This window comes from Lissotriton vulgaris, chromosome 7 (assembly GCF_964263255.1).
Source record: "Lissotriton vulgaris chromosome 7, aLisVul1.2, whole genome shotgun sequence".
In the NCBI taxonomy this organism is placed as follows: domain Eukaryota; kingdom Metazoa; phylum Chordata; class Amphibia; order Caudata; family Salamandridae; genus Lissotriton; species Lissotriton vulgaris.
This window is the reverse complement of record NC_141695.1, coordinates 571,648,188-571,667,689: the sequence shown is the minus strand read 5'-3', so window position 1 is coordinate 571,667,689 and position 19,502 is coordinate 571,648,188. Positions and strand designations below refer to the sequence as shown.

General features: G+C 45.0%; 1 protein-coding gene across 1 annotated transcript in view; it reads right to left on the bottom strand.

Moving 5' to 3' along the window:
• The window catches only part of LOC147702040 (uncharacterized), a 598,885-nt gene that overhangs the window by 88,199 nt on the left and 491,184 nt on the right, over positions 1-19,502 (bottom strand). Inside the window, exons 6-7 of the mRNA XM_086928742.1 lie at positions 11,551-11,841; positions 455-586 (exon numbers count right to left, since the gene is read on the bottom strand). Of these exons, the coding sequence (XP_086784868.1) occupies positions 455-586; positions 11,551-11,841 (423 nt within the window). The remainder of the gene's footprint in view (positions 1-454; positions 587-11,550; positions 11,842-19,502) is intronic.

Genomic DNA, 19,502 nt, shown 5'->3' with positions numbered 1-19,502 from the left:
TATTTCATATCCAGCATGAATTCAGATAGTTATTTTTCTACTAAAACATACGCAGAACAGGCATGTAAATTCACTTTCTTCCTACAACTTCATATGGGAGCCGATATTTTTCACCGATACAAAGCATCTATTTCAAACACACACCCTAATTGAGACAAATAAATCAATAAATGCAGTCCCTTTTTTGCATTCCAATCTCAGCATTTTGTTGCACGATATAATGTGTACTTTCATGCATTTTTTGTCATGTACATAATTTATATTTCAATTGACCATCCTTTGGCCTTGTGGTTATTTTTCTGTGAAAATGATGATGGAGTTCTGAAATGGGAGTTCTGGATGCCTTCAGATTATTAAAGGAGAGAGGAATATTGCATCAAAATAAGACCCTTAGCTAAAATGAACAATCTTGAAATATAACATTTAGAAAATGAAGCTAAGAGAAATGGCTAACCTCGACGTCTGATCGCGGGCAAATTTCCTCGACGACACCAAACGACCATCAAGCATAGACTGAAGAAGATGAAAGTTACAAGGAGTGGCAGGAGCAGGAATAGCCGCCTTCGTTCGAACCTTGTCTCTCGGGCTAGAAGAAACAGTAAATTGTTATTATTTTTTGGGAAGAATTATACTGTGATTTTGTTAGAAACTCGGGAACAAATGCATAATTTTATGTAGGGCTCCCGGTTTATTTTTTGGACATTTCCGTGTGTATTTTTAACCATATTTATTTTTGGGTAATTTTATCTCTATTTATCCATATTTCCACATTTATTCACAAATAAATATGAAATCCTGCTTGAAAGCCTGCCAGGTTACAGTGTTACGAACATTCGAAGAAGATAAATCAATGTGCCTTATGTGAAAATATGCAAATTGCAGTATCAACCTGCATATCTACTGCTGTTAAAAGCCTCTTAACTTCTTTTTATTTCAAGCCTAGCATTGCAGCACATGCGCTGATTGCTTTGTGAGGCATGCAGTATTCAATATAGGGAGGAAGCTTTGTGGAAGCTCCACCCACTCTCCGTCCATCCATATGATGAGCATGTTGTCATTTGTATCCGTGCATGGCTACTGGCCCCTTTACTTTCAGCACTATTTCCTTCCTGTGTCTCCCCCCCCCGCCAGCAGTCCCTACATCCGCCCATTGATTGTGAAGGTTTAACCCCTGCACTTCTAACTTGAGCAACACTACCAAGCCACGTACTACCGCCATCATCGTGCGCCCGCCACTCTGACTCTCTTACCAGCCTTCAGCTCGCTTACGGTCGCCATTGCAGCACAGTCACAGGTACAACATCACATGATCTTTTGTTCAAAATGACACCGCTGTGTGCAGATCATGTGCACGAAATACTTTCTTCATGAGTAGACTAATCTTTCAGGTGTAGGCTCATGCGCATTCGGTATCAGTACTTTTGGCTTTTTGCTGTTTACAATCGGTCGTCGGTCAGGACTAATGTGGTGTTAGGGGAAAGCAGCTACAAACTAGGCCATCCTTAATTTTGCAACAGGCTCGAACTGCATATTACTGTTCAATGGGAAATACATTTGCGCGTCTAATAAAAACTCGTACTTTGACTTGTTTTCATGAGAGTATTAGTCAAACACAAAATACTCCCTTTGTATGATTCACGGTTATAATATTTGTTTTTCCCCTCTGATTTAGTTCTTACATCTGTTAACCTCAATAACGGCATCTGTGCGTCCGCCCTCCATGTTTAAGACGCAGGCTGCGGTGAGGACTGAGGGCGCATGTGCTGAGCGAAGACATGGCTTCCTCCATGTGAACGTCTTACATGGCCACTTGAACTCGTCTTCTTTAAAAGCTGTTGCGGCTTACGATGGGGAAGACCCGGGGCCGCAAGTTCTGCAACAGAGCTGGCTTATGACCGCTGTCAACCTCTGAAGGTGAGGACTGTGAAGAAGGACCCATGGGGTGTGAGAACGGAGACCACATAGGAACATCAGAACTTCTGGAAAAAGTGAGTACTTGTTGCACATTACAGTGCTTTTGTAGATAGCGATTGGAGAAGCAATGGGGGTGCGGGACGAGGTGAATGACTCCTGAGGAAAGCTGGCAGTGGGGCGGGAAGTCTCAGGATCTATTGTTGTAGACAACAGCTGAAGTACATTATAAACAAACATTGGCAAAGCCAATACATCTGGCCCTTTATGACTGAATACAACCTCTCAGTGACTTTCCACACATCTGTATTACCGCTCTTATAACACACATTGCATTTACACACACAAAGACGGCAAAATGTGGTAATGCTGCTGATGATGGTGAGAGTTGAAGTGTTGATTGGAGTAGTAGCGGTCTTGCAGTAGCACTCATATTAGTGATGGTGGTAGTAGCACTGGTGTTGATGGCTGGTGGTAGTAATGATGATTGTGCTATTAATGTTGATACTGGTTCGGATGGTGTTGGCAGCAGTGTTTGTATAGTGTTGATAATAGTGGTGGTGTGATACTAGTACAGCTAGCTAGGGATGGCAGTGGCGCTGCTGGTATTCGTGGTTGCAAAAGTGATATCAACAATGGTGGTAATGAGGGTGGTGTTAGTAATAATTGGGATTATAGTGGTGGCGATGGTGGAAGTGGAGTTAATTATTGTGATTGTGATAGTGGTGCCTGGCAAGATTAGGATCTAAAGTTCTGTTGTCTGGGGGGCGTGGCTACGAGCCGACCGAGATGGCGGCGTAGTGCAGGAGCTCTGAGACCGAAGCGGCTCTTACTGCATTAATCCGTCTGCTCATCCGGCTTATTGCACCTTCTGAAGCCGGGCTGGAGTGTCGAGGCTGAGAGGCACTGTCCGACCCTGTCCCGGGCGAAATCGAGTGACGCCAGCCGAAGGGAGACCGAGGAGACGAAGTGGGCCCTGCCGCGTAACCAGACACCGTCCTGCCGCTGAGGTGCGAGCCGACCGGAGGTGCCCTGTGGACGGGGAGCTTCACCGGAAGGTGCCGCTGATCGACTGCGGACCGCATTGGCGACCAGCCTGCATGGGAGTAGAGGTGGGCCAGTTCCGGACAACTAATCACCCAGCGGCGCTGCCACCCACGAGAAGGCAGAATTCGGAGCCCCAGCGACGGAGCGCCCATTAAGCTTGGCGCGCCCTGGGACCGGGAGGGCTTGCGGGCTGCTGTGCTGGCAGGGCGCAAAGAGAACGCCTGCTCCCACCTCTCCCTGGAAGCGAGCATATTTATCCGACTAGGGCAGGGGTACAGGTGCTGTGCGGAGAGAGACCTGGGCATCGTTTACTGAGACCGACGCTGCCGCACTTGCTCCGGCGCTGAAGGTGCCAGAGATACCCCACGCACGGAAGACGCACAATAGAACTTGATAATACATTCATTACTCCTTTGAGCAGCTGAGTCTAAATAAGGACATCGGGATTCTGAGAGTGTACATGGCTGGTCTTAAGGTGAGCGGCGAGACTGAGTAGCGATACCGCCCGGGAGGCGCACAGTGAGTACTGTCAGGCGACCGGAGGTGTGGGGGCCTGTGGATGTAGCAGGGAAGTGGCAGTGGAGCCATTAGTTCACTGCTACTTACTCACATACGCCATTAAATTGAATCACCTTGTGACGGAGAGTAGGCCCTGGAAGGCGACGCCATTTTTGATACTGCTGCCCCACAGCCCAGAACGGTGGTCTTATAGACATACTGCGAAACGGAAGCGCAGGTGCAATAGCGAGACAACAGCCATACGTAATGGCGGGAAGGGGACCCAGGAATACCACGGCACAATCAAAACTAGAGAAGTATGCCTTCGATAAAACCGCCACGCAGCATCTGGAGGGTCCCCCGTGCACGGGCAAAAGTCCAGAGGGAGATGGCACCAAAAAAGTGACATTAGAGGATCTAATGAAAATGCTCTCCAGCGTCCAGGCGACAGTGGGATCTATCTCAACGGACGTTGGCCTACTGAGGGCGGATCTCCACAAGATGACCGAGCGTGTGGCGCAGGTGGAAGTGGTCACCAAATCCTTAGTGGAGGACACTTCGGAACTACAGCTCGCTGCGGAGCACATGGAAGCGGTCACTAGAAAGCTACAGGAATGACTGGACGATCACGAAGGACGCTCACGAAGGAATAACGTCTGAATTCTAGGCATTCCAGAGTCGGAAGGCAAGCAAACGATGGATCTATATGTGGAAGACTTAATTAAGACGAAATTGCAACCGAAGGGCCTATCCCATTTCTTTTCTGTCGAAAGAGCGCATAGAGTCCCCGGGGGAGCACCGGAACCGGGGACACCACCGCGACCAGTGCTGGCTAGACTCTTTAATTTCCGTGATAGGAATGCCATACTTCAAACAGCCAGGATCTCTGCACCTATTAAAATACTGAATTCCACTATCGCCTTCTTCCCAGATTATACAGCTGAGGTGGCCCGACGACGGAAGACTTTTACCGACATCAAAAAAGCTTTGCGGGCCAAAGAGTTACCCTACTCCATGCTTTTCCCGGCAAGACTGAGAGTCGTGGATAATCACAAAGCATGGTTCTTCGACAGCCCGGAGGCGGCAAAAGAATGGCTGGATGGTTGGAGGCGTGTTGAGGCTCCTCTGTGAATTGGCAGGGGTCAACGCGACCAAAAGACAGCTACTCAGACGACTCACCAGGTATCACAAGGACATAGCCAGGACCTATTTGCTGAATCAGGTCTGGAGGAAGGAGAACATCCGGAGGAGTAAACGCCAGAAGACATGGCCACTGGTCAAAACGTCTTCAGAAAACTGACTATGAGACCCTTGGAATCCACTCTGTGTTAGGTGGATGAGGTCACATGGAGCTGCTTTCGAGGTCACAGAGCTACTTACCCCTTGCAAGCAAGTACAATGGGTTGGGTTGGTACTACGCACTCTGCTAAGTTGGGGAGGTGGGCAGTTTCAGGCCCATGCAGCAGGGAGGCAGGGAGGGGGGGGAGGGACTGTTTGAATGTCTTAGTTTTTGTATTATGCGGCAAAACACGACATGTTGTAAACAACACGAGGGGGACAAGTTCTTTGGTAAAGGTGCGCTGCGGGACCTGTCCCTTATTGACTTGTACGAGACCACACACACAGGTAAATGGCGGCACACGTGATGGATACACCTGAGAATCATACACCACATTCCTCCCACGCATCGACCTTAACAGTCCTAACATGGAATGTCAGGGGATTGGGCGATAGGGTGAAGCGGGGCCTAGTGCTACAATACCTGAAACGCTGTAACCTGGCGATAGTCCTATTGCAGGAAACTCACCTTGTAGGCTCGGCCTCGAAGGCGATGTATAGATGGGGGTATAAATTCATTGCGCATGCGGACTTCTCCTCCGGCTCTAGAGGGACGGGGATACTTATAGGAAAGAACTTTCAGAGGGTGTGTCAACAGACAAGAATAGATAATCAGGGCTGCTTTGCAGCTGCGACGGTACAGTGGGAGGGCCAACTTTTCAACTTTGTATCCGTGCATGTCCCTCCTGGCCTGCCTGCCACAGTACACACTGCCCTTGCGACCTTTCTACTGTCATTACCGACGGCGACGCTAGTAATAGGGGGCGACTTTAATGACGTTATAGATCATGAGATTGATAGACACCCACATACTACGACAGTGCGGGGAGGCAGGCGACTCGCCGGACTGTTGGATGCCCTGGGTCTAACAGACTGCTGGCGACACAAACATCCTTACGATAAACAATACACTTATTACTCAGCAACACATAACTGTCTCTCATGAATGGATTACATTTTAATGTCCGGAGATGGGCTGCACGGCGTTGAGGAGGTGGACATCCGTCCTAGAGGAATCTCAGATCACTCTCCGCTGCGACTCACATACACAAATCACTGTTCCCATAGAAGCTGTATTTTTCCCATCCATTCGGGCTATCTGCAGAGCGCCCCTTTGAGGAAAACCCTTTCCAATACTGCTAAACACTACTTTCAGAAGAACTCTGGCTCAGTAGGCTCCCATAGTACCCTATGGGAAGCATATAAAACAGTCGTACGTGGGCAGGCAATTGCATCCATTGTCGCTCATAAGCGAACTCAGCCTCAAGAACTTAGCGCCCTTGAGGAAGCTCTTAAAATGGCAATCTCTGAACAAGAGACTCACCCGTCCCCGGGAGCCGCTCAGGCAGTCCGACTGCGGCGCATTGAATGGATGACATATCAAAAAGAAATGGTACAGACCACAATTCAGGCCTCCCGTCATAGGATTTACGAGTTGGGCGACAAGGCTGGAAAGATGCTGGCTTGGCTCGACAAAAAGGAAAAAGCAGGCAGGGTCATTGCACAACTGACATTACCTGAGGGACATTCGACCTCGGACCCCGGGTCCATAGTCGAACTGCTGGCTGATCATTTTGAGACAATATATGCCCCCCAGGCGACATACTCGACAGAAGAGGCTTATGACTATATCAAAGATCTGACAATCCCCTGCCTCTCACCTGAGGCGGCACTTTTGCTTGAGGCGGACGTCACCGTGGAAGAGGTACGGGAAGCGACCGACGCACTAGCGTCTGGCAAGGCTCTGGGACCCAATGGACTCCCAGTAGAGCTGTATAAGCAAACAGCTCAGATAACAGCCCCCATCTCCTCAAAATGTTTGTGGACAGCCTAGAAGTAGGATAACTCCCTAAAGATCAACGCCTTGCCACAATCATCCCGATCCACAAACCTGGTAAAGCACCGGAGGCGTGCACTTCTTACCGCCCCATCTCCTTACTGAATGCTGAACCAAAGATCCTTGCCAAATTACTGTCACAGCGTTTGGCCCCCTATCTTGCCACTCTGGTACACACGGATCAGTCTGGCTTTATGCCAAATCGTAATACTTCACATAATCTGCGCTGTCTACAGGTGGTGATGGCTCGCGGGGAGTACATACAGGAGCCGGCGGTACTACTCTCCCTTGATGCCACTATGGCGTTTGACACCGTGGAATGGCCTTATCTATTTGCGGTGCTTCATCACATGGGCTTCGGCCCCAAGTTTTGCGCTTGGGTCCGCCTGCTTTATACCAGGCCCATAGCAGCTAATGGTCACATCTCCAGAGATTTCCCGCTCGGTCGTGGGACGAGGCAGGGCTGCCCGTTATCCCCCTTACTGTTCACGCTAGTCCTTGAGCCGTTGGCGATTTGGGTTCGATGGGAACCATCCATCAAAGGTATCCGGTGGTCGCCATCGTGGGAGGATCGGATATCTCTTTATGTGGACGATATCCTTCTCTATCTCACCTCCCCTAAAAAATCAATCCTAGAACTACTTCATGTCTGCGAGAAGTTCGGGAGAGTTTCGGGATATAGAATTAATTGGACTAAATCAGTCTTGTTCGTTCTTGCCGGCTGTCCGCCCTCAGCCCCGGTGGACTGTCCGTTACGTTACACTGACACCCCTTTTAAATATCTGGGAGTCCACCTCTCTCCCAACCCGGACGAATTCAACGCCCTAAATCCGAAACCCCCACTGGAACGGTTCAATCGGGATGTAAAGGTGTGGCTTTCCCTCCCTCCCACCCTCCTGGGCAAAGCCACATTGTTCAAAATGACGACCTTGCCCCGTTTTCTGTACCTCCTTGAGAACACGCCGTTCCCGGTTCCCTCCTCCTACTTTAAGGCCATCACAGCAGTGGTTTCTACTTTGCTGTGGGACGGAAAACCGGCACGGATTGCGCAATGCAAACTGGTAAAGGACTGGTATGATGGGGGTATAGCGCTCCCTAATATGGAACTGTACTACTGGGCTGCCCATCTCAAGCAAATCAATTACTGGCTACACGCCCCACAGACAGAACCCGCCTATTTGGCGGACAGGCAGGGTATTGAGTCCAGGGGACTGTTAAGAAACCTCTATAGTCGTGACGTCCCGTCCGATCTCGTAGGTCCGACTCGTCACACGGTTCAACTCTGGTATAGGGCACATAGACACCTTCAGTGCGCGAACGTTATTACGCAAATGACACCCCTGTGGGACTCGCACAGATTAGGTTTCATGGGTAACAGCAAAGGGTTCCAGGCGTGGGACACCATAGGTATTTCAGTGGTGGGGGACCTCTGGAGAAAACACAAAATAGTAGACTTCACTTTTCTACAAACCAAATACGATATGGCCCAGTCCGAGTATGATAGATACATGCAAATACGACATGCACTTCAGTCAGTCATCCCGGCGGGAGCGAATCTACAGGAGTCCACCCTTCTTGAGGACAGGCTGCTAACAGAACATATGCCCCACAAAGCGACATCCTTCACATATCGGAAACTGGTTAACAACCTCCCTGACATGCTATCCAAATTGCGTTTGAGTTGAGTTGGGTGGGAAATGTTGGTGACCTTGATGATTCGGAATGGCAAGAGTCTCTCTCCTCGCCACAAGATTCAGCGATTCCTTCCAGACTTAAACTGGTTCAGTTGAAAGTACTACACCGCACATATTACACCAGAACGGTCCTTTACAAGATAGGGTGAGCCTCTCACGAGTATTGCCTCTGTGGATGCGGGGAGATGGGGACATTCTACCACACCATTTGGGACTGTGGTCGGTTAGCCATGTACTGGGCAGCGGTAATGCGAACCATTTCCCAAACCACGACTGTTTCCCTGATACCGACCCACGTCGCTGTCTGTTAAACATTTGGGATACAGTGGACTTAACCCATCGTCAACAGGACTGGGCCATGCTGGGAATGATGGTGGCGAAACGCAATATTGCTAGACTGTGGGGTTCTAACGTACTGCCCACATTGAGCGACTGGTGCAGAGACATGGATGAAGCAATGGCGGCCGAGAAGGCAGTATTTGTTCATCAGGGATGCCCTGAAAAATGGGGACAAATCTGGGGGGCTTGGAAAAAATTCAGGGGGGACATATGCGAGCCGCCGCGAGTAGGCTCGGATGAGTGCCTTTCAGATTAAGGATTGGGCCTGAAATCTATATGTCAGTGGTTGTGTCTCCTGCTGTGTTGAAAGCCGCCCTGCTGCCTGACGGGCGCTATAATGTAGGGGGCAGGTCGGTGGTTGCACCGCCAATGCTAACAATATTGCAAATATGAACATTTGTTTTGTCGCCTTCGAAGAATGATGTATTTAATGTGATTTTAATTTAATGAAAAGTTTTGTTACACGGTAAAAACAAAAAATCATAGACCTAAGTCATATTGTATACTTGAAATGTTTGAATTAATGTACAACATGTTTCCATTCGCCGCCGGGCCCCTGGGTTATCGGCTACACAGCTGTGTTAACCTGATAACGATATTTAGACTGTGTTGCTATTGCGGCCGGCCCAAGAGGTTGTAGGCCTTAAGCTGTGTTATAATGGAAATGTACAATAAAGGTCTTTAAAAAAAAAAAAAAAAGTTCTGTTGCCTGATCTGGAGGAACTTGTTTTGGCTGGAACAAGATGTGGATTACATTTGTTAAGCAAAAGTAGGCACAAAGTTCCCCGGAAAGGCTGAGATGGATGAGTGTGACTGTGTATAGGGAAACAAAGAGGGGGAGGGAAGGTGGGGGAAACCCCTCTTGAGAACTGGAACCCTCACACACCCAGCAAGCTAGGTGTCATGCTTCATCATATGGATCCTGCTCCTCGTCGGACTGGCGCTGCAATGTCCGACGGGCACCCGCGAAGGGGCTCTTTAGCGGAGATCTTCTGTTCCTGCCATATGGTGCATGCGTGTGAGAGGGCAGAAAGGTGTAGTCGTGAGAAGGTGGTGATGTTAAAAAAGGTAGGTCAGTCCACAAGGAATTTTATTCGCGTGGCTGGCCCCCTTGATTAAAATGGTGGGAGGGGAGATAGAGCGCTTTGCTAGTTTAAGGCGGGACTATCTACAACCCTCTGGTGTGGTCGACATGTTTCATGCTAAAACTAGCAATTCTTCAGGACCATGGTGACTAGTACTACACAGTGACATATAAAGTTTATATACAACCTTAACTTGGTTGGTCTGTGGAGCAGGCCAATTGGTCCTGCTTCGAATAATGCGACCCTGGGGAGATCCCTAAGGTGCCCCGCAGTCTGCTCCTGTGGGACCTGTACAGGGGAGTCAGGGACCCCAACGGCGTGCGGTCTCAGCCTGCTACACCTACCCCCACGTGGATTCCGTGGCGGATCCGGTGCGACTGGATTACATTTCCAAAGCCAAACATCTGTTCTGCTGTGGGTTTAGAAAGCGAGGAGGGTTTGCCCGTCTGTGAGGGAATACAAGCATACCCTGCTCACGTGTACTGCATGCACCCAGAAACAAGCATTTGCAATGCAACAGTTCTCGCATTCATGCAAGTTTGAGCTATTGGCATTGTGAATGACAATGCCTTTTATTTATGTTTTAGTTTTCGAAACATAAATAAAATGCATTGTCATTTACAATATCAATAGCTTAAACTTGTGTAAATGTGAGCCCTACTGCATTGCAAATGCTTGTTTAACCCCTTACCAATCAATCCACACAACTATCGGCCTGGCAGTCATAGCAGAGAGTATTTAGAATCACCCAAAGCACCCCAATTTCTGTTTTTATCCACATTTAAAAATAAATACATACAAGCAAACAAAATGGTTTTCTGGCTGTATTTATCTGTAAAAATCAGTAAAAACGGAAAATAAGGAGCCTTAATTATATTTGGTGGAGAAATGTACAGCCTCCCTAATGTCTCCCTGCATATTGAGTGTCAAATGGAACACACAATCTTTTTGACATGAATTCTATCTAGCTAAGGGGGTGAATATGAGTTTGACAGTCCATTGAACCGCCAAACTCGCGGTGGCGTGGCAGGAACGGTCGCACTGGTGGTTTGAATGCAACATTATGAGTGTGGCGGTCCCATTGCTACAGAACAGTAGCAATGATCGGGGATCCATGATCCCTGGCCAGTGGCACAGCGGTCCGGCCCGCAATGTTCTTGCAATAGCGCTGCGGCACCACCAAGCATATTATGAGTTTCCTCAAAGCCACAGTTCTCATGGCAGTAGGCCAGCCATGAAAACTGAGGTGGTGAGGACACTAAGGGGGCCCTACAGGGCCCACTGGTGCCTGTGAGCCAGGGGATGCATGCAGGGGAGCACATGGCGTGCCCCCTGTCTAAATGCACCCCCAGTTTCTGCACAGCATGAACTTCATAATCCATGCTGTGCAGGAACGTGCTTTGGCACTGCCAGTGCAGTGTCTTTCTAACAGGCAATGCTGTGGAACCGCCTAAGCACCGCCCACCTGACCACAAATTAATTCGTAATCTGACGCATGCTGTGCCAACGAGTTTTGCAGTGGCAGACCGCCCCAACACCGCAGAACTTGTAATCAGGCCCTAAGTCTGTTTTCCTAGAAGATACAGTCAATAGCCCCATGTAAGAGGCTCTTAAATTTTACAAAGAGAGCCAACGTTTTTTGGGAGCTTCCTTGAACACCTCTCAAATCCTAGGTTCACCGAGGAGATCTATGAATAGTTTTTATAAAAAGTGACTTGATTGTCTGATGTAACCTTTAGACTGCTACTCAACTCTGCATCTGAGGGAACTGATGCATACTGCAACCACTACAAAAATTTACCTGAAGAGAAGGGCAATGAAGGTTTAACAGTCGGTAAAGACAGGCACACTGGCCCTGTTGTTTCTTCTTGATTGACACGACAGCAGTAGTTCGTGCTGGAATTTGGATCGAATTTCATCTTGCTGGTGAGAGTGACAATGCCATCTACTTTAACCTGCTCGACGTCGCTCTTTGTCCAGGTAGTCTGATTGCTGTCATTCCATTCTAAAATCCCTCCATTTCCATTTCCATTGGCTTTGCAGACAATCTTTTGCTCCTGCTCACTCAAAAAGATCTGGGGAGCACAGAAACCTTTTAAAACAAAACAAAGAATCAGCATTAGGAGGTTCTGAGTTCAAGACTAGTCCCAAAACTAATGGGGCCATGCCCAACCTACACGCAAATAATGACTATCAGCGAGATTTCATTGAATCTATACATTTTATAACAATGTGTAAGTGGAAGAAATCATATTTGAAAATGAGGTCTCCCTAAAAGAACTGCTTGACTTTATTTTATTGATATCAGTATATTGTTGTCAATATTGGAATTAGTTATCTGAGTTGACTGTAACATGGTTCTTACTAGGGGTGGGTGATAAATTCTGCTCCACTGGCGTAGTCGGCGGAGTATTGGGCACTCTGCGTTACACATGCCACGCAGAGTTCTGGCCAACTGACCTTGGTGATGTTTTTTCATGTGTGCGGCTCTACCACAGGAAGATGGAGACAGCAAGTAAGAATTTTCCCCTCCCGCAATTTTCAGGCACTAAGTGGGCACCCAGTAAGATTTTCCCAATGCAGGCAGTTGCGGGCAGTCTTGACCATTAGGTAGGAAAGCTCCTGCTCGAACAGAAAATCGAGTTGAGCTGCAGCAAAACCATCTCAAGAAGCAGCGCCCTTTGGCATGCCTCTTGGTGGCGTTTGAGCTGATTTTTCAGCATGGAACATGCACCTAGCGCTAAAAATCAGCATAAGCAGCAAGTCGTCCTGATTTTTAATGTAACACTGTGGAATTCCCTTGAGTAAAACTCAGCAAGTTTCACCCACACCTAGTTCTGACTATAGGTCTTTAATTAGTAGCAGTTGAACAGCAATTATGTAGAAATATGTGCCTGTCAGAAAAATAGCAAATGCTATAAACAACTGTCAAATGCATTTACATGATTTAGTTGGTTGTATGTCAAAACATCTGCTACAGAAATAGGATGCTACCAAAATATTGTGGCCAAAATACTGAGGATCTAAATAATAGAAGTGCATATAGGTAAGTATAGATCTACTATTCTTAACTCCATATCTATGTAACTTTACAATGTACTTATCCTCAAGGTCGTGGAGTTAAGTAAAATAAACCTATATTTACCTATATACTTACCTTGTCGATATTTTGGTCTTTGATATTTTGTCCATGATTTTCTGATAGAGTACTTAGGGCCTTATTTAGAATTCGGAGGATGGGTTACAGTATCAAAATCTGATGGCTATCCCATTCACAGTATTACAAGTATCCGATGGCATTTGTAACAGAGCAGAAGAGATATCAGCATATTTTGCCTATTCCGTCAGTGGAACAGGCAAGATAGCATTGAGGTCCTTGCGACATGCACTATAAATGGCATAGAATTGTGGTGTCCACCATCTATGCCCACAATATAAATCTTGCTGTTTCTTGTATACAGAAATACCATTTTATTAAAGTTTTAGAGTTCAATCCCAAGTGTGCAATTGCCAACAATTTTTTTACTTCAGATTTCATGTGTTGGACCTTTCAACTGAACCACGGTTTTAACAATCTTGTGAAGGAAAGGAACTGTTTATTCTGGGTGTTTTATTAACTTCTTTATACTTGCATGCATACTTCTGTGTCAGACATAGTTATTCTAATGCCATAGTCTTTGAATACTCTTATTAGCATTTCAATAAAGCAGGACTTCATTTCCTATTTATCCCATCCCTCTTTTGTATATTTTTAAATTGAATCTGAGTATCGCATTTTTTTCCTATGTTATGAATGAGGGTCGAGGAAAAGTAACTTCCGAGCACCTGATTTTGTCTTTCTGTAAGAAACATGTATGCTTCCTAGGACAAGTGGTCTTAAAACGTTTTATTACCTGCCAAGCATTGATTGAAAATAAGATTATTCTTTAAATGTGCTTACAAAGAACAAGATGTAGCCTGTGTGTGTGGGTGGGTATCTTTACTCATGTGAGAATCAATGCTTTGAAATCCTCGAAGACACCAACACGGACATCATGGAATGCAGGTTTTGAGCCCAGCAGAGGGTAACAGTGCTTACAAGCAACAATGCAACATTTCCAAATGCCAATGTCAAAAAAATCATTAGAATTCAGAGTTAGAAAGACAGCCACACTAATGCTATGATGGGCTCTGTGCACCATTAAAAAGTGCAGCACACTGTCATTTGAGGTATCATACAGACAAGGGACAGCAATACACTAGGGTCTCAACAATACTTCGGGTACGTACTGCATACATGGGTAGGCCCTTGAAATGACATTAATGGTATTGATACAGGTGCCCCTGAGTTAGAAACAGATACTTGTATAGCATGCATACCTGCTATTCGCTACAGGAAATTCTCTATTTACAGGTGGCACTTGCAGCTTCTGTCTGTGTTTTAAAGACATTTCCTATAGATACTAATGATCATCTGGAACTATATTTTTATTAGAAACAGAAATGTTAAAAGGGAATTATTCTTAACATACATCTTAATAGCAAGTCATTGGGTGCCATTTTTTTATGACAAGATTGTCCAAGCTTGCAAATTGCTGTTAACATTTTAGAATAGATTATTGGTAAAAGAAACAAGGAAAATGTTAATGTCTGTTTCTGTTTAATCACTTGCCCATCACGTACTGGTATCCAGTATAATGTACATCATATAAACCAAAAGTATAGTTTAATGTGCATTTGCTTGTTAGCATCAACGAGAGCAAACAACATAAAATATGGAACCTGGTGTTTTTAGGACTGGCGTTAGCCAAGATCTTTTGATTTTACTAAAATTGAAAGTAAAATATTCTTACTTAAATGGGTTTTCAGCCATCTCTGTAATATAATGTAAGGGAAACAACACTTACAACGCAACTTTTACAACGCACTACCTTTACAACAAAACTTTTACACCGCAACATCCATTACAACGCATGCTATTACAACGCAACCATTACAACGCATGTCACTACAACGCATACCACTACAACGCATACCTTTACAACGCAGTCATTACAACTCATACCATTACAACGCATACCTACACTATCCAACACTTACCCTACTGTTGCACCCCCTGGAGTTAGAATAGTAACTTGTACCCCTACACTATCCAATACTTACCCTACTGTTGCACCCCCTGGAGTTAGAATAGTAATTTTAACCCCTACACTATCCAACACTTACCCTACTATTGCACCCCCTGGAGTTAAAATAGTAATTTTTACCCCTACACTATCCAATACTTACCATACATGCAATGTAATGGTATGCGTTGTAATGGTATGCGTTGTAAATGTAGTATGCGTTTTAGTGGAATGCGTTGTAAAGGTAGTTTCAAAGATTTCATTGTAATGGCATGCGTTGTAATGGATGTTGCGGTGTAAAAAATGCGTTGTAAAGGTATGCGTTGTAAAAGTATGCGTTGTAACGACATACATCCATAATGTAATGTAATGTAAAAGGCATTTCTACTCCGAGGAGTGTCCTGGCGCTCCGCACTTCCAGAGGGGTGAAGCTGAGATAAACAACAACAATCATGCTTAAAAATCCATGTTTTCAATGTTTCCCAGAACTGGGGGTAGATGAAATGCAAATTAACTCCAAAGGGAGTTTATTCCAAAGAGAGAGTCCCAAAAATGAAAAGGACCTGCCCCTCATTCTGTACCTAAGAATGCTGGGGATTTTGGCGGGAAAGAGGTTGGCTGAGCACAGACACCTATAGGAGAATAAAAACGAATTCTTGCTCTGAGTTACCCTGTGCCAGACTGATTAGGAGCCGGATTTATATGGCCGGGAGCCACGATGAGCGTGAGATGATCGGAGTTTTCAGGACTGGCTACTTGATGTATGTGGAAACTAAGGAATAGGACGATTTGAGCATTGGAACTGCCCATGCATCGAATTGACGTCGCGGACAGTTGGGGATCAGTTACTGCCTTAATTATTAAAGGTTGTGCATCGACTATTTTTGATTGTTTCGTTTGGTGACTGAATTAAAGAGTACCGGGTTAGGAGCCCAAATGGATATTTAAATTGTATTGAATGCATTTTGGACCACCAGCAACTTACTGCATTGCCACAGTCAAGCTTAGATGTTGCCAAAGCTTGTACTACCAGTTTCATCTCAGGGAGAGACAGAAAATGGAGGAACTTCCTGAGCACTCAAAGCAGTCCAAAACAAGACCCTACTACTGCATTAACCTGTGACAGAAAAAAGAGCCCAGCATCAAACATTATGCCAAGATTTTTATCAGAGCTAGTGCGGCTTAATAGAGGGTGCATCTTCCAGCTAAAAGTACTTTCTGGTCTGGTAAAAAAAAAAAGTAGCTTGGTTTTGCCTGCATTACACTTAAGATGGTGGAAAGATAGTCACTGAAAATTATCTGACAAACAAGTTCAAATTTTTTCAGCAGGGACTACCTCGTCCCTACTCCAGGAAAAAAGTGTCATCAGCATATGAAAATATTTTTACACCCAAGAACGGCAGAGGAGTGAGGTATATATTGAATAATGTAGGGCACAAGGCAGAACACTGTGGTACATTTCTCCTGTAGGTCACTATAACTGGCGTAAATGGTGGATATCAGACCTCTTGACCTCTTCTTCCAGAAAATAAGTCAGCCATTACCATGCCTGCCCCCTGATCCCGAAAGCATCGAGACATGCAGGAGTGGGGTACCATGTTGAATGCTGCTGACAAATCTAATATAATCAGCACAACCCTGCCCCGACATCTAAAGTACACCTGATGTAATCCTCCACCTCCACTAAAGCCATCTCTGTTCTGCAATAGATGGAAACCAGACTGACTTGGATGCAGCAAATGATTGATTTCCAGGTAGTGGGCTAGCTACTGGTTAAGATGCTTTTTTCAGAACCTTTGAGAGGGCCGGAAGTAATGAAAGGGGCCTGTAATTAGATGGATCCATAGCATCGGCCTGGGGTTTCTTCAGCAGAAGTACAATTTTAGCCTGCTTCCAGGCAATGGGTACTCTGGCAGAAGAGAATGATGCATTTAGGAGATTGTTAGCCAGAGGGCTAGGGCCATCTGCTCCTAGAGCCAGAAGACTTGTGGTACATGAATCTGAGGGAGAGCCGCCTTAAGACTGTGAATTGCTAATAATGATCCTACAAGAGAGATCGGATCAAACCTATCTAGTGAGAGGGTCAAATCCTAGTTTGGCTAGGCTGCTGATTGTCCCCCATTATCTCCTCCACCTGTAAAGAAGGGGGAGACTTGCTTGAATATTAGCAATCTCATTCTGGAATTAGTGAGCAAGTTGTTCACATTATTCCATGGAGGGCACCTGCCGTCCTACACAGGCCACTGAGGTTTTCACTATTTTAACAATGTCTCTTGACTTATTGCCAGCATTTAGGATTCTGTCCTCAAAATAGGATTTTGTTTTGCCATTTTGACCTCTTTCTGATATTTTTGTTAACCCACTTTATACCTAGCTTTAGCAGTTGCACTATAAGAGACCCTCCACTGTCTTTCTAGATGTTTACATTCACTTTTAACTTGTTTGAGGGAGTCTGTGTACTAAGGACAGAAAGGCTTAGCTTGGAGTTACTACCATGGCAGTTTGGATGCTAAATCGCGAGTAGTGGAGCTAATCTAGTTATCAAGGGGTCCTCTTGACACCCAAGACATTGACCCTGCTTGAGGTTGATTCCTCCCTACACAGGACCACCAAAATGTAAGTGGTCAAACCAAACTAATGGGGTGGGAGTGTCCACTTTCAGTTGTACCTCTCCATCAATTGGTCTATTGTTGGTCTGTTGTTGTGTCATTCACATTTTGCTTCCACCCACTAAGGCATACAGCATGGGACAGTGGGTCAGTCTACTTTAGCTACTATTTAACTTCAATTTGCATGACTGCATTTTGCACACTCACAATGAGCACATACACACACAAGTTAGTTCCCTTTAATGCCAGTAATTTGATTTTTGCCTTTTAATTATGTTAGTGTTGCATTTGTCTTTAGTGCCTGAAGTGAAAGCAGGACTTTTTATACCAGATGTGAGCACAGGCCACATTCCACACTTTATCAGTTCCTGTCTCCTGCCAATGCATCTGTAAATTCCTTTTGCATTGTCCTTTGTTTATCTGACTACTGGTATTTCACAGCAAAACAGATTGTGTCCATTTGAAACTGTTCTGTATTAAATTATCCTCTTTTTACTATGCATGCGGTACACAAACCAAAAGCTTCAACATCATATATGTGATTTCATCAACTGACAATTCTTCAGAACACGTTTATTCTGGACTCCATCTCACCAATGGGTCTTTAATAAACTTTACCCAGGAAATAAACCAGCCTTTATCCTGATTAATTTGCAACACTGTAAGACTTATCTTTCTTTCTTTCTGGTTGCTTACCTTTTTTCTTTCTTTCTTTCCTTCTTTTTATTTATTTGCTTTCTTTTATTTTTCCCTTTCTTTCCATTTTTCCTTCTCTTTTGTTCTTTCCTTTCTTTATTTTTTCATTCTTTCTTTCCTTTCCTTTCGCTTTCCTTTCTTTTGTACTTTCTCTCTGTTTTCTTACTTTCTTTCTTTCCTTCTTTCCTTTCTAATTTCCTTCCTTCTTTTCTTTTTTTGTCTTTCTTTCTATGGTTCAGTTTTTCTTTCTGTTGTTCCTTCCTTTCTTTCCTTTTTGTTTTTTCCTTCTTTTTTGATTTCTTTCTTTGCTACTTTCCTTCTTTTATCTGTATTGATTACCTTTTTTCCTTTCTTTTCCTTATTCTTTCTTATCTTTGTTCTTATTTATCTTTCATTCGTTCTTTCTTGCTTTCTTTCTTTCTTACCTACCTATATTCTTTCCATCCATGAATCTTTCTTTCCTTCTTTCTTACTTTCTTTCTCTCTTTCTTTCTTCCTTCCTTAAAGGCAAAAGGCTTTCAGTCAAAGGTAGGACAATTTGCATTTTTTGGTCTGTGTGAACCAAGATCTTTTGATTTTACTAAAATTATGTGTATGACAGAGTTACTTAGAGAATTTTTCAGCCACACTTCATCCATTTGTATGATTTTTGTCCTTCAAATTTTTATTTAACCCACTCAAGCATGCATCAAAGGGCAAATCATCAACCCACTTCCACCATTAGGTGACTTCACTTTGAGTTGCGGCATGCTGCCCTGAGCACATGCCCTTGCATGCATGCCCTTGCATGCTGCAAGGAGCACATCCACACACAAAGTAGTTCCTTTTAGAGCGAGGGCATATTATGGTAATGTGGGCTATCTGAGACCCCAAAAACTTTTGGGTCTTTAGTCACTAGTTTTTTTTTTAGATTGATGAATGCCTGGCAGCTTCTCAAACAATAAAGTTATGCAAAACCCATCAGAAAACAAAACAAGAATTACTAAATGGCTGGCGACCTGCCCCAAACCTGTTGGCTTTGCCAGTGCTTGTTAGCGGCTGGATGCTGGGAGGAGGGTGTATAAGTTGAGGTTTGTGGGAGGTGGAAGTTGAGGTGGAAGGGAAAGTGTCTTGAGTTGGAAGAGCCTGTATTTGAGGGCCAAACTGAAAGTGCTTGGGTAGAAGTCAGATCTAAAGTTAGAAAAGAGAGCGCTTCAGTGGCAGGCACTAGGAGAGAAAATAAAAATGAGATGGCACAAATGAGTTTGGAGTACTTTAGAAGATGTTGGGTTTGTAATTAGAAGAGGCAAGCAGGTGCTGAGTGAAGGATGGCTTGTGCAACGTAGGAGAGAAAAGCCATTTAT